At 38.0% G+C, this 14,800-nt stretch overlaps 1 protein-coding gene across 1 annotated transcript; it reads right to left on the reverse strand.

Moving 5' to 3' along the window:
* Positions 1-212: 212 nt before the first annotated feature.
* Positions 213-14,123, reverse strand: LOC127643449 (BTB/POZ domain-containing protein 3-like). Its single transcript, XM_052126215.1, has 5 exons — positions 14,034-14,123; positions 13,219-13,410; positions 6,322-6,412; positions 6,102-6,220; positions 213-4,321 (listed from the first exon to the last, which is right to left on the reverse strand). The coding sequence occupies exons 2-5, from the start codon at positions 13,356-13,358 to the stop codon at positions 3,289-3,291; spliced, it is 1,383 nt and encodes a 460-aa protein (XP_051982175.1). The 5' UTR covers positions 13,359-13,410; positions 14,034-14,123; the 3' UTR covers positions 213-3,288.
* Positions 14,124-14,800: the final 677 nt, after the last annotated feature.

Raw genomic sequence — 14,800 nt, forward strand, 5'->3', positions numbered from 1 at the left:
ACCAAGACTTAAAAAATGCTGTAAAAGTATTGTTCATTGTTATTTCATGTCACCAGTTGCATTGACTATAAAATAGCAATTATGAGCAGGTAAGAATTGCAAGAAATAAAGGTGTAATTATGATAGAGTTGTGTTTGTGAGACATAAGAGACAATTGCAATTGTGAAGAAGTTTGAAATCTTTAAACACAGACATGACATTTTAGTGTTAAAGTTTGCTTTATTTGTATTAATATCGACACAAATGCGGTTTACACATTCAAAAAACTATTTTGGCACTTTTTTGGCACATATGTTTCCTACATAACAGATGAAACAGACTTCCCTGTGCCAGATATTTCACAACACAGATGTGAAAGAATGACTTTTACAGTGAATATAACCAGTGCTTTGAGCTCGTCTCACTTCTTCACTTCAAAACTGTATATGTAAGAACTGCTTGGGTAATTTAAACCAGTAAACCCAATCTAGAAAAGGCACACTTTATATATTTAGAACACAGTTAGATAACGAACAGAGAATTCGATATGACCTCATAATGGCATTCCAAAAGGAAACGTAGCATTTCAAGTGTGCAACCATTCTAGAATGGCATGAATCAAGATTGTGCCATAATGTTACGAATACCTACTACACCTACTATATGAAAAATTGTGCATTTAAGGTTTGACTTTGACATCCACGTATAAAAATGTACATGAAAGAGCTTGAATGTAGTCTAATTATAAAAATAGTCTTGCTAGCAACATAAATTAGACTGCCACTGTAATAACTATATTTTACATCACATTAGCGCCATATTTGATTTTAGATGTGAATGGAAACGAGGCTGTTGGGGACAGACTTGCAGTCTCTTCAATGGCATGCACTATATAAAGCTGTATTAAGCTCATAAATCACAGCCCACCCTCGACTGGAGTCTCTTTGGCAATGTCCAGACTAATACGTTTGTAAAGGTTCATTTCACTGCATCACATCCCCATTAAAAGTGTTTTTTCTAAAACAAAAATGGAAAGTTTCAAAACTGCTTTCCATTACTGCATACTTAAGAAAACAATAAACTTAGTGTGGATGCTCAAATCCCCAAACACTAATAAGAGCAACAATAGCTTATAGTGATGCTTGGCAATTACAACTAATTAAATCTGAGTATTTGTAAAACCCCTCATAACTATGATGTTTACAAAACATGTTGTCGCACAATATTGTTTTGGAAAATAAAAATAAGAATATGTAGGATTACGTGAATATTACACATAGAAAAATAGATTTTTAGCAAAACTCTTAATGGAATAGTTCACGCAAAAATGCTAATTCTCTCATTTACTCACCCTCACGCCATCCCAGACATGACTTACTTCTGCAGAACACAAATGAAGATTTTTAGAAGAATATCTCAGCTCTGTAGGTCCATACAATGCAAATGAATGGTGGCCTGAACTTTGAAGCTCCAAAAAGCACATCAAGGCAGCATAAAAGTAACCCATAGGATTTCAGTGGTTTAATCCATGTCTTCAGAAGTGATATGATAGGTGTAGGTGAGAAGCGTATCAACATTGAAGTCCTTTTTTACTTTAAATCTACTTTCAAACACCACAGCTATGCACGTTCAAGAGAGTTCTTCTGTTTTTTGCACATTCTTTGTGCATATCGCCACCTACTGGGCTGTTGTGCAAATGATTTATTTATTATTTTCCTTTGCTTTTTCCTTCCCAGATTTCCTTTCTCCTCTCTGCCCAGTAGGTGGCAATATGCACGAAAAATGCAAATCGCCAAAAAACAAAAGAAGAGGAGGACCTTTCATGAACGCGCATAGGAGGGCTGTTTGAAAGTGGATATTTATAGTAAAAAAAGAACTTAAATATGAATCTGTTTCTCACCCACAATAATTATATCACTATAAGACATTAACGTAACCTGGGCAGCAGTTATGAATTCTTAGACGGGGTACAAAATATTTTCAGCATGCCCCTCATTCTGTCCATTGTCCAACGGGGAGTTGGGGGGGTGGTGGACAGTTATCCCATCAACGTGCACTACCAAGACACTTTTCGTGGTTGCATGCCATCTCCATGTTTATATCTGCATTTCACGCTGAACGCATTTAGATGTGCTCTACAATATGAAATTGCCTTTCTGGGGCCCCACTTAAGCCAGGACCTAGGACAAAAAGACCAGATGTCCCCCCCTTATCAGCAGCCTAGAACTTATACACTGGAGTTGTTTGGATTACATTTATGCTGCATTTATGTGCTTTTTGAAGCTTCAAAATCTTGGACCTACAGAGCTGAAATATTCTTCTAAAAATCTTTGTGTTCTACAGAAGAAATAAAGTCATATACATCTGGGATGGCATGAGGGTGAGTAAATGATGAGAGAATTTTTTGGGTGAACTGTCCCTTTAAGGACCTTGTGCTTCATGTGTTAAGTAAAAAATAATACAAATACTTTAAAGTTCAGTAAAATACATTTCATAACAATAACTCAACAAAAATGATACAAATATAATGATCGAGTGTGTGACTTCACAAGTTCGATTTTAAGATATTAGAGACACAACATGTCTGCTTTTAGTCAGAGCAGTAAACATCAACAATATGAATATTCAAGAGTAAAACTTCTGGCTTGAATTTTGTTGAAATTCTGTTATGCCAAGATTATTTTTACATTTAGCAAGAAACTTTTGAAAATGAATAGTGTTAAGATAAAGACCCAGATCTGTCCATCTAAATAAGTGAATAAAAATAGTTTTCAAAAAAAATATTCTGTCATTATTTACTCACCCTCGTGCGTTTCTAAACCTGTATGTCTTTCTCTATTTTGTGGAACATGAAAGGATGCCCAAAAAGGACAAAAAAATACCTAAAAAAAAAAAAAATAGTCTATGCAACTCACTCACAATTTTCTAAGCCTGTTTATTCACCCAAATCTATCACATGGTTTCAGAAGACTCGGAATATAGCATATGTCATATGTCACAGAGTCATATGGATTACTTTTATGGCACCTGACAGCCTGAACATTCTTCAAAACATCTATTTTATGTTCCTTGGAAGAAAGACAGTATTTTAGGTTTGGAATGACACGAGGCCGAGTAAATGACAGAACTTTCATTAGTGCACTAACACTTTTAAAATAGACTATATCGATTGTCAGTGTACTGTAATCTTTATTATTCTCTTTTTGCAGATTTTGTGCAAAATGTGAGCAACACTTCATTAAGGAACAAAAGAAAGTCAGTTTCTAATCTACTCTGTTCATTTACCACCAGGACTCTCCATATTCTCTCTCAGGCATAAAAGATGAGTTCTGGAATCTGCCCCCCCTGCACACCTGTCCCGTTGGTACTGTCTGACGAGCACTGGAACTGAAAGGTCACTTTTCCACACTGCACCTCCGTCATCCCCTCCTGCCCAAAATAACTCAACTCGTTCCCATCCAGAACCACGCTCGCTGTGTAGAACGTGTCTGGTTCTATCTGCACCGGGTACTCAAAGAACACGGGGAATGTGTTACTTGAACCGTCAGAGAAGTATTTGATGATGGCGACGCCGAGCGTCAGGCCTTGCCGTTTCAGCTCAATCTTGGCCTGGTACTCGGCCGAACCACAGCTGGATCCGTACAACCCAAACCCGGCAATAAAGATGCGTTTATCCACGGCGAACTGGATGCTGTCGCAGCGTCCGCGGTATCGCCACTGATTGCTGCGATACGCGCAAGACTGGAACCGGTGACACTTTTGCGGCGTCAAACCTTTTCGTGGTTTGCAGACGAACTTAAGCTCGGGTTTCTTCGCCGCTGTATACCACAAGAAAATGTCATTGGTTTCGTTGAGTGTCAGCACGCCAGATTGCGCAACGCCATTCGCAAAATCATCTAGCGCCATCGCCGGGATCCGAATTAAATAGATGGCCTTTCCCAAAACAAGCCGTTTATTCTCGATTGTGGGCTGTAGATCTTTTCGATTACACTCTGCCTCCGCCCAGCTCAACGTCGCATCAAACACCACCATCTCCTTGGCGTTGAGCGTCTCGCGCCGTAGGATGCTCTCTAAGGTCTGAACATCAATGTCGCAGAATCCCTCCGATCGGAGGGCGAGTTCTGCCTGTGCGTCGATGACCTCCCAGCAACGCTGAGTGAGATCGGGTTCTTCAAAAAGGCAGCTTTGAGACAGCAGGACGCAGGCATTGCGAGCACTCAGGCTGGTCTCCAGGAAGTTGACGCAAGCACGAGCCAAGTGTGGAACGATATACTTTTTGGCGGCGTACAAAGTGGCGAGTACGGTGTCTGCACACAGGTCAATCTCATCACAGTAGATGTACCTAAAGAAGAAAGCACATAATAAAAGGTCTGATCGTGCTTTATATATACACACACACACAATATATGCCCAAATGTTCGAGAACACCCCATTCTAATTGACATGTCTATTCAAGTGCTATGTGAAAAACCTTTATATTCACACTTGTACTTCTACATTATCACCACAAGGTGGTGCTCATTTACGAAGCGTTTTCAGGCTTAATTTTGTTATTCTGTGTGACATAAATGCAAAAGTGATTCTAGTGACTTTTGTTATTTACTCACCCTCATGCCATCCCAGATGTGTATGACTTTCTTTTGCAGAACACAAACGAAGATTTTTGGAAAAATATTGCAGCTCTGTAGGTCCATAAAATGCAAGTAAATGAGGGCCAGAACTTTGAAGCTCCAAAAAGCACAAAGTCAGCATAAAAGTAATCCATATGGCTTCAGTGGTTAAATACATGTCTTCTGAAGCGATATAACAGTTGTGGATGAGAAACATATCAATGCTGAAGTCCTTTTTTATTATATATTCTCCTCCCTGCTCAGCACGCACAGAGTGCGAATCGCCAAAAAACAAAAGCCGATGAACTCAGGAGAGAAGAGCGCTTCGAGCAGTGGTTCCCAACCTTTTTTCCATGGGACCCCTCTCCAGCGAACACCCCCCACCTCCTCCACAAATTAAATAACTGACATGAGCAACATATTCATTTGTTATTTGTTGAATTAAATTAATGAACTGAATGATTTTCCTTTTAACATAAGCTAAATATAATCTGTTAATGTAAACATCAACGCATTGGAGGCATCCTAACCTACCCTCGTGAGGGTTGCTTAAAAAATACAACCTATGTTAGATATACTAAATATATTGTCTTTTCATATATTTCATAAACAAGTAAATATTATTAAAATAGTCAAAAATGGCTCTTTTTGATTGTGCTTAATTATAAACATAATTGTAACTTTCACACATTCATTTACTTTCTTCCTGTAACCCTCAAAATGGAGAGAGCTTGTTGACCCGTGAAGCTCTGGTGACCCCAAGCGGGGGTCGTGACCCCCATGTTGAGAACCACTGGCTTAGAGGGCTTTTTGTAAGTAGAAATTTATAGTAAAAAAAGGACATAAATATTGATCTGGTTCTCACACACACCTATCATATGACTTCTGAAGACATGGATTAAACCACTGGAGTCGTATGGATTACATTTATGCTGCCTTTACATGCTTTTTGAGTTTCAAAGTTTTGGAGACTGTTGACTTGCATTGTATGGACCTATAGAGCTGATATATTCTTCGAAATCTTTGTTTGTGTTCAGCAGAAGAAAGAAAGCCATACACATCTGGGACAGCATGATGGTGAGTAAATGAAGAAAGAATTAAAAAATTTTGGTGAACTATTCTATTAAACGTTAACTTTTTGCATGCCAGCAGGTCCCGCCAGCAGGTCCGTAGAATTTAAGAGGTAAAAAATGCAATATCCTAAATGCAAAAGGAATTCACCACAAAGTAACTTCTAAAAAGTAGCTAATGCTACTGTATATTTCAGGAGCTCTTGTTTTCAGGACAGTCGTCTCATGTTGTTTAATCATACATTTCAAAAATGTATCTTCAATAATGTTTGATACAAGTTTAATAATTGCAAGAAGTTTATACATTTTGTTACAGATTGATTGTGAAACTGATCACTGCAACAGTTTGGGGTAGGCACTTTCTGATAATGCAGAATGACACAAAATGAGGTAATGAATTACTTGCTGTGGATCAAGTCTTTTCTAAATCAGAGAGTCTTACTTCATCATTGCCAGGAAGGAAGCTGGTTCCACATCAGGGATCCGGATCTCATCTTTATCTTCAGCCAGCTCTCCATAGAACATGGCATGAAATACAGAACTCCCCACAGCCAACACATACTGAAAAAGGGAAATGGATTCAAATAATGAACTTTGTTACAAATTCTTCTTTGAATGAATGTTTTGTTACAGTGCTAGGCTGAACCGCGGTAATTGTGTACCTTGTGTCCCGGCACTCTCTGGGTTCCCCCGGGAGGCCCAACAACAAAGTGAATATCGGCCATCTGCTCATTGTTGAACATGACTGCATTTCTGCAGGGACAAACAGCCTTTAAAAACACTGACAAGCACTTTGTATTATATGCAATTTGTGGATAAAAAAAAAATATATGTGTGTGTGTGTATATATATATATATATATATATATATATATATATATATATATATATACAGTGAGGAAAATAAGTATTTGAACACCCTGCTATTTTGCAAGTTCTCCCACTTAGAAATCATGGAGGGGTCTGAAATTGTCATCGTAGGTGCATGTCCACTGTGAGAGACATAATCTAAAAAAAAATCCAGAAATCACAATGTATGATTTTTTAACTATTTATTTGTATGATACAGCTGCAAATAAGTATTTGAACACCTGAGAAAATCAATGTTAATATTTGGTACAGTAGCCTTTGTTTGCAATTACAGAGGTCAAACGTTTCCTGTAGTTATTCACCAGGTTTGCACACACTGCAGGAGGGATTTTGGCCCACTCCTCCACACAGATCTTCTCTAGATCAATCAGGTTTCTGGGCTGTCGCTGAGAAACACGGAGTTTGAGCTCCCTCCAAAGATTCTCTATTGGGTTTAGGTCTGGAGACTGGCTAGACCACACCAGAACCTTGATATGCTTCTTACAGAGCCACTCCTTGGTTATCCTGGCTGTGTGCTTCGGTCATTGTCATGTTGGAAGACCCAGCCTCGACCCATCTTCAATGCTCTAACTGAGGGAAGGAGGTTGTTCCCCAAAATCTCGCAATACATGGCCCCGGTCATCCTCTCCTTAATACAATGCAGTCAGCCCTGTCCCATGTGCAGAAAAACACCCCCAAAGCATGATGCTACCACCCCCATGCTTCACAGTAGGGATGGTGTTCTTGGGATGGTACTCATCATTCTTCTTCCTCCAAACACAGTTAGTGGAATTATGACCAAAAAGTTCTATTTTGGTCTCATCTGACCACATGACTTTCTCCCATGACTCCTCTGGATCATCCAAATGGTCATTGGCAAACTTAAGACGGGCCTTGACATGTGCTGGTTTAAGCAGGGGAACCTTCCGTGCCATGCATGATTTCAAACCATGACGTCTTAGTGTATTACCAACAGTAACCTTGGAAGCGGTGGTCCCAGCTCTTTTCAGGTCATTGACCAGCTCCTCCCGTGTAGTTCTGGGCTGATTTCTCACCTTTCTTAGGATCATTGAGACCCCACGAGGTGAGATCTTGCATGGAGCCCCAGTCCGAGGGAGATTGACAGTCATGTTTAGCTTCTTCCATTTTCTAATGATTGCTCCAACAGTGGACCTTTTTTCACCAAGCTGCTTGGCAATTTCCCGTAGCCCTTTCCAGCCTTGTGGAGGTGTACAATTTTGTCTCTAGTGTCTTTGGACAGCTCTTTGGTCTTGGCCATGTTAGTAGTTGGATTCTTACTGATTGTATGGGGTGGACAGGTGTCTTTATGCAGCTAACGACCTCAAACAGGTGCATCTAATTTAGGATAATAAATGGAGTGGAGGTGGACATTTTAAAGGCAGACTAACAGGTCTTTGAGGGTCAGAATTCTAGCTCATAGACAGGTGTTCAAATACATATTTGCAGCTGTATCATACAAATAAATAGTTAAAAAATCATACATTGTGATTTCTGGATTTTGTTTTTAGATTATGTCTCTCACAGTGGACATGCACCTACGATGACAATTTCAAACCCCTCCATGATTTCCAAGTGGGAGAACTTGCAAAATAGCACACACACACATACATGCACATATATTTAATTAACATGTGTTTCAATACAATTTGATTTCATACAATGATTTAAAGTCTACATCTTGACTAAACACTAAAATGTAGACGCTTAAGTGGAGTTACACCTGCTTTGTTCCTAAACCTAATAAGCTGCCTATGTAGGTAGCATTTTAAGGCATCATAGGTCCCAGTAAGAAGGCAGTTCCAAAAGGTAGGCAACTTAATGATGCTGCCTCAATGATACCTTCTTTACGGAAGCCGTGAAAAGCAAGGTGAAAAAAACCATTCACTAGATGTCTAAGTGCATTTCTATATTTTTTTCTCCGCAAATAATTTTCTTTCTCTAAAACGTTGTTTTCTTTCGGAGTCATTAGATTCCATTAGCTACATTGATCAAATGCTTGCCGCAGGTATCAGCACAATGTCTCCCACCATCTGTTTTCCCGATGGTCAATGCATGTGACATTAGCAGCGTTTGCACAAATTGACTCACTTCTCATGAACTACTGTTTATTCAAAGGGTCGTATTACATGTTAGCGACGTTTAAAAAATTAGTGCCGTTAAACTAATTGTGTTAACCCGTTAACTTTGACAGCACTAATTATATTACATTTATAACACTACCACCAGTGGCAGTTCTACATTGAATTGCACCCTGGGCGAGACCACCTTTGAGCGCCCCCCCCCCAAAAAAAAAAAACCACACACACAAAATTATCCACAAACAGTCATATTTTATTATAACAACATTTCTCTTAAAGAGAAATGTATATTTCTCAATTGCACAAATCCTTCCTAACATCCGCCATTGTGCAGAATTGTGTTCATTGTCTTTTGGCAAACTATGACAGTTATCAGAACTTAAATATACACTATATACATAAATGTGCCAAACATATATACAATCAGATATATAAAAAATTTAACAAGTGCAGAGAGCAACAATAATATAACACATTAAGAATAATATACAAATAAAATATAGAATAGAATATATTATATATTACACACAAATGTGAAAACACACTAAAGAGAATCTAATTATTACACTATTGCACTAAGAACAGAAAACACAAACTAAAACTAAAACCTGACTTTTCTGGCTTTCCTTGATGCAAAATCATCAATGATGTCATCGTATGAAATCTGCTCCCCTATTGAGTGATTGATACTGATGACGGCAAGGCCAGTGAGCCGTTCCTGGGACATGGTTGATCTCAGGTATGACTTGATCAACTTTAGTTTTGAAAAGCTCCTCTCTGCTTGAGCCACAGTGACTGGCAGAGTAAGTGCAATCCTGATAGCAGTCCAAAAATTGGGGTAGATCTCCGATAGATCCTTATCATACATAAAAGTGATAAGCTCAAGGAGGCTCATGGTCTTTGATGGCAGTTCAGGGAAGTTCTTAATTTCCTGCACAAGCTCTCTACTGTCCACATCAGAGTGCCCCTTAAAGTGCAGTGTGCTGCCTAGTGCCTCGCATTGCATTGCTCTGCCAGCTCCTCACCTGCAAGACTTGGGAAATTTGTCAAAACCCCGAATTTCTTTCCCACATTTTCCAATGTGGAAAATCTCTCCTTAATGGCTGACGTGGCTGCATCAACGACAACGTTGACACTTAATGTGACACTTAATGACAGTTGTCATAAACATGCATAAAAACCTCCATATTCATGGCATGTGTCATGTAGCAATTAAGTAGTAAATAAATAGCAAATGTCGTCTCTTTGAAACTACCTACAGATTTAAAAAAAATCCGTTGGCTAATTACAGGGCCTAACGTAACCCAACTGATGGAAATAAATAATAACTGAACTTATAACAGTTTGGTTGCAAAGCACAATATTATGGTGAAATTAGATCTCGTGTTTGTTGACTTAAAACAGAATTATTGTTGTATAAGCATAGCAAGCATCATAGCAAATAGGCTAACAATTAACAAATAGTTACCAACAATTAACATTAGCCCTTCATTCATGACAACATGGACACCGTAATTATATCACAGAGAGAACATAGTTGCATACCTTTATCTTTTGCTCGTTTCTCCTCTTCTTCTTTTCTTTTTTTTTCTAAATTGTGCACCTGATGGCTTTGACCTTTTCCTATCCATCCCTGTTTATTTGGCACTCGACAATCAACAGATTTCCCATCCCCCGCCCCCCAACACTGTCACTCACGTTACGAGTCACGGCCAGAAGTCAAGTCTAAACCAATTCACCTTGGTGAGGTGACCACACAATCGTTTTGTATTACTTATTTTTATTAGCCATTTCACACAGAAAAACAAAAATGTGCAGGAACTATAGGCCTGTATTTATAATATTATGAATAAAATGTGCGTTATTTGGAAGAAAGTCGAGTGTGACTGATTTTAGCCCACTAATTTCATTAGAGTATTGCTCTGTTATACAGTGGACCCCCCCCAGTCAGTCACCCAGAGGTGAACTATCCCCTGCCTGCTGCGCGCCCCCCTCCCCTTTCCCCTTCTCACACACGGCACCTTCTCAGCACGCAGGGGCGCCAATTTGCCAATTCCCCACACAGTGAAATGATAGATAATAGAAAACCTCTATGTAGAAAACCACTTCGCGGCGCAGATTATTTATTTATTTTTTTAAATTTCTTTTTATTATTATTTTTTTTTTCTTCACTGCTCGTGCCGCCCCCCATGTGACATGAAAAAATGCTGCCCCGGGCGAATGCCCGGTTCGCCCGTGCCTAAAACCGCTACTGACTACCACAGACATTCCTTTTCCTTGTCAGCATAAGATTTCATGCTATCTGATAGTGGCACCTGATGGCCGAGGTTGGTACTACATGCTAATTGATAGCTAGCCTCTAATGTGTTGCCTCTTAAAGGGTCATGAAAAGCTACAACACATTTTTTGAGATGTTAACAGGTATATATGTCTTGCACACAAGGGAAGACAATGTTAACATTTGTTATTTTTAATTTAAAGTGGAAAAGGGTACATTTTCAGGCTATTCTCATCTTCCAGGTTTGAAATGAACATGAAAAGGCTGCTGATTGTTGGAGTATTGTGGAGTATGTATAAAGCTTTGAAATTTGCATCACCTGGCCTTTCCAAATGATGATTGAGAACAAGCCATAGCCTTAACAAGCTAATTAAAGTCTGAGTCCTTGGTAAAAGTTATCTGAGAGCTCAAATCTCTTGGGGTGCACAAACTTTTGCATGGTGCTCCTTTACTTTTTTTTTCACTCAAATTTTTTCAAAATTGTACAAAATAAAAATAATACACTAATATTGATAAATAAAATTTCTATAATTAATTATTTCACACCGTCATAAGTCAAAAGTGCAGGGGCGTGTGCTTGCGATTGATTCAGCGAGAGTGAGGGCGGGGCCTTGATTTCGCGGCTTTACTTCCTGCTCGCTACTGCGCAGGTCTGGTCCCGAAATCGCAACTGCGCAGAATCCAGTCCCAAGATGTCAGCGCCATATCGGGACACTGGCGGCTTCAGTTCTCACCAATGGAAAAGAGCGAAGGGGCGTCGTCCATCTTTTTTTACAGTCTATGCTTTTGGAGATCAGTTCATCTTCTACTCACTTAACTATTCACAGCAACAGAACTGTTGACCAGGAGTGCCCAAACTTTTGCAAGCCAATGTACATGGCTTTGCATTTATTTGCGTATTAAATTACAGATATAATTTACCAGTGTGAGAAAGGTATTGTGAGCTTATAAAACAGTGTATAATTTATAAAATACAAATACATAGGACATGCACTAAGCCACCTAAAATAATTCAACTAGTGAATTTGTTTTCACCTTGCAGTTCAGGGCTTCTGTATTGTTAAGGAGCGTTGGTGATAAATATATTTATTGAGTTCCGTTCAATGCATTTTGTGATAAATGCAAAGGATCAATGTGATGCTGCTTAAGCATATATATATATATATATCAGTGGCGGCTGCTGGTCTTTCAAAGAGGGGAAGCTCATTTTCAGCCTACATTATAAACTTATTTACCCTATTTTTTGCACTAAATCAATCTTAGGTGTTGATCTGCCCTGCTGTTTAATTCTAATTTTTTCCTCGTAAGGAAGACTTTCAAATGGCTTCGCCAAAATCAGGTCGACAATATTAGCACCGTCTGCCATCGTGCGCAGTATCACCCGTACTGACGCTAGCCTAGCCTACTGTATGAATGAATGAACGAGCGAGCGAGCGAGCGGCTCTAAAACAAAATATATTAAACTTGGTAAAACTGAAACAAGGAATGTGGTGTATAATTGTGTGAAATGTATTATGCAAATTGACTAGCAATTTACGCCAAACAAATATAAAGAAATAGGTTGCAGCAGTTTGTCTTTCGACTACACTTGAGAAATCAGCGATGGGACTGGCTGCGAAATAGCTTCAGTGACTTCTTATAGTACAGATTCGCTGTCAATCAAAAGGAGATGCAGTCTTTCGACAGATCCTCCAATCATCACGCGGAAGCCCGGAGTCGGGCCAGCCCACTCCTCATTCACCCCAGAGACGCTGGCGTCCGTGGGCGGGACATAATCGCAGCATTTATCCAATGACCGTCTATTTTCGGAGCACTGAAAAAAACTGTTCAGAGCAGCCCCATTGAAGTCAATGGACGCTTCGGCTTCAACAGGGAATGCACTGACACTACGGGAATGTATGAGAAGTAAATCGAGTCAGCCGACCTGCTATATGTAATGTAGCTGATTCTGAACGAACTTCGTCTTTGAGATGAGCGTGTTCTAATGCATTTTTAGTCAATAAATTGTTTACACAATAGTACATATTTGACCATTATTTTTTTGACATTATAGGGAAGCTGAGCTTCCCTTGCAGTCTTAAAGAAATCCCCACTGATATATATATATATATATATATATATATATATATATATATATATATATATATATATATATAAAATATAAAGAGGGTTATCTAAGAAGGTAAGATAAATATGACGTAATTTTTTTTAGCATTGAAGTCAGGAGGAGCAAGCTTATATTGGCTTAAAATGTTGATGTATGGAGCTCACTAAGTTTTGTAGCTGAGACAGCATAATTAACGGGACAAATCCACAAGACAAAGAACAAGTTACCTCTCTCTAATTGTGGGATACAAGCCTTGCCAGTTACATCCCTGAATGGCGTTGTTGTTGCTGACGTTCTGTTGTTGTTGGTACTGTTGTACAGCTGTGACAGCGGGCAGTTTTTTGGCAGGAAACAGCTCAGCAGCCATTTTACCAACACATATCAATTAATGAAGTCGTGTTGGCACAGGATGTGGTAACCTGTGGATCCAAACAGATGGAGATAAAACACACTCCAGTTATTCTGAGTAACACACATATACAAGATACACATCATAAAAAACAAATGGTTGGAAAGATTATTTGTTTACATTTATTATTTTCTCCCATCAATATGAGTGTTGGCCAGGTCAGGCCACACAGTTTCCCATCTCTACCTCCATTAACAGATATTTAAGATTATTTGAAAAGCTTTTCTCATCCATTCAATCTTAATACCGTTAAATTCGTAAAACGAAGAAGTTTACTTTAGAAACGGAGCCAATTCACATTCATTTCTGGACAAAGTACACGTACAAAACAAAACACAATTAGCAATCACAGCTAAAAAGGCGAACTCATTATCTAAACATTCACATCACAACAGCAAATCCCGTTCAAATGAGAATATAAAGAATTTAGTAACGCTTGTATTTAGTAAGTAATTGGATATATGTGATATTAGTCATAAAAGATGCTGATCTGAATTCTGATGTGAGCAACAGGAAATAAACAAAAGCAGCCATCGGGCTCACAATCCTGGTAACCCCTGAAATGTCACACTGAAACATCATTAAGCTCTGACAGAGCTCATTAAACGATAAAAGTGATATCGTGGTAATTACCAGAGGCTGGTTAATGAAGCAGGTTTAGTGACAGAGTGAAGAAAGTTTGCAGCTGGTTTGCAGATCAACATCCTCCATGACCGGATGAGCCGCATGACGCTCTGCGCATGCGCAATAATAATAATAATAATAATAATAATAATAATAATAATAATCATAATAATAATTAAAATAAATGTCTAAAAAAATGTGTATATGTACACATAATAATATACTGTTTTTTTATTAATTTATTTCTTATTTTTTAAATATTTATAAAAATAAGAAATAAATGAATAAAAAAAACTAATAACATTTTAGCAATTTAGCAACTTTACTATTAGCAGTTGTAGGTAAAAATTAATAATGGGGCATTTCTCATTTGTATTCTTTTTTATTCATACAGTAATTTACTGTTTCCTGCAATTTCTCACTTGTTCAAAAATATTAAAATATTTCATTTGGGGAAGGGGTTAGTATATATTCACAACGTTTCATTTCAACGTTTAACCCTCTGAATAAAATTAATTAAATAATAAAATATAATAAATAATATATAATAAATCTAATATATATATATATATATATATATATATATATATATATATATATATATATATATGTATATATATATATATATATATATATAAAATATTTTATATATATATATGTATATGTATATATATATATATATATATATATATATATATATATATATATAACATGTGCATATAAAATGGCTAGAAATAGCATTTTAGCTTAGCATAAAGCTGACAATTTACACAATG

This window comes from Xyrauchen texanus, chromosome 5 (assembly GCF_025860055.1).
Source record: "Xyrauchen texanus isolate HMW12.3.18 chromosome 5, RBS_HiC_50CHRs, whole genome shotgun sequence".
Taxonomy (NCBI): Eukaryota; Metazoa; Chordata; class Actinopteri; order Cypriniformes; family Catostomidae; genus Xyrauchen; species Xyrauchen texanus.

Excerpts from the sequence above, each read along its gene's own strand:
- LOC127643449 (XM_052126215.1), bottom strand. The coding sequence starts at position 13,358 with ATGGCTGCTGAGCTGTTTCCTGCCAAAAAACTGCCCGCTGTCACAGCT. Across the intron at positions 6,413-13,218 it reads TATCCCACAATTAGAGAGAG|AAATGCAGTCATGTTCAACA; the intron begins GTAACTTGTTCT and ends TTGTCCCTGCAG. Across the intron at positions 4,322-6,101 it reads TCCTTCCTGGCAATGATGAA|GTACATCTACTGTGATGAGA; the intron begins GTAAGACTCTCT and ends TTTCTTCTTTAG.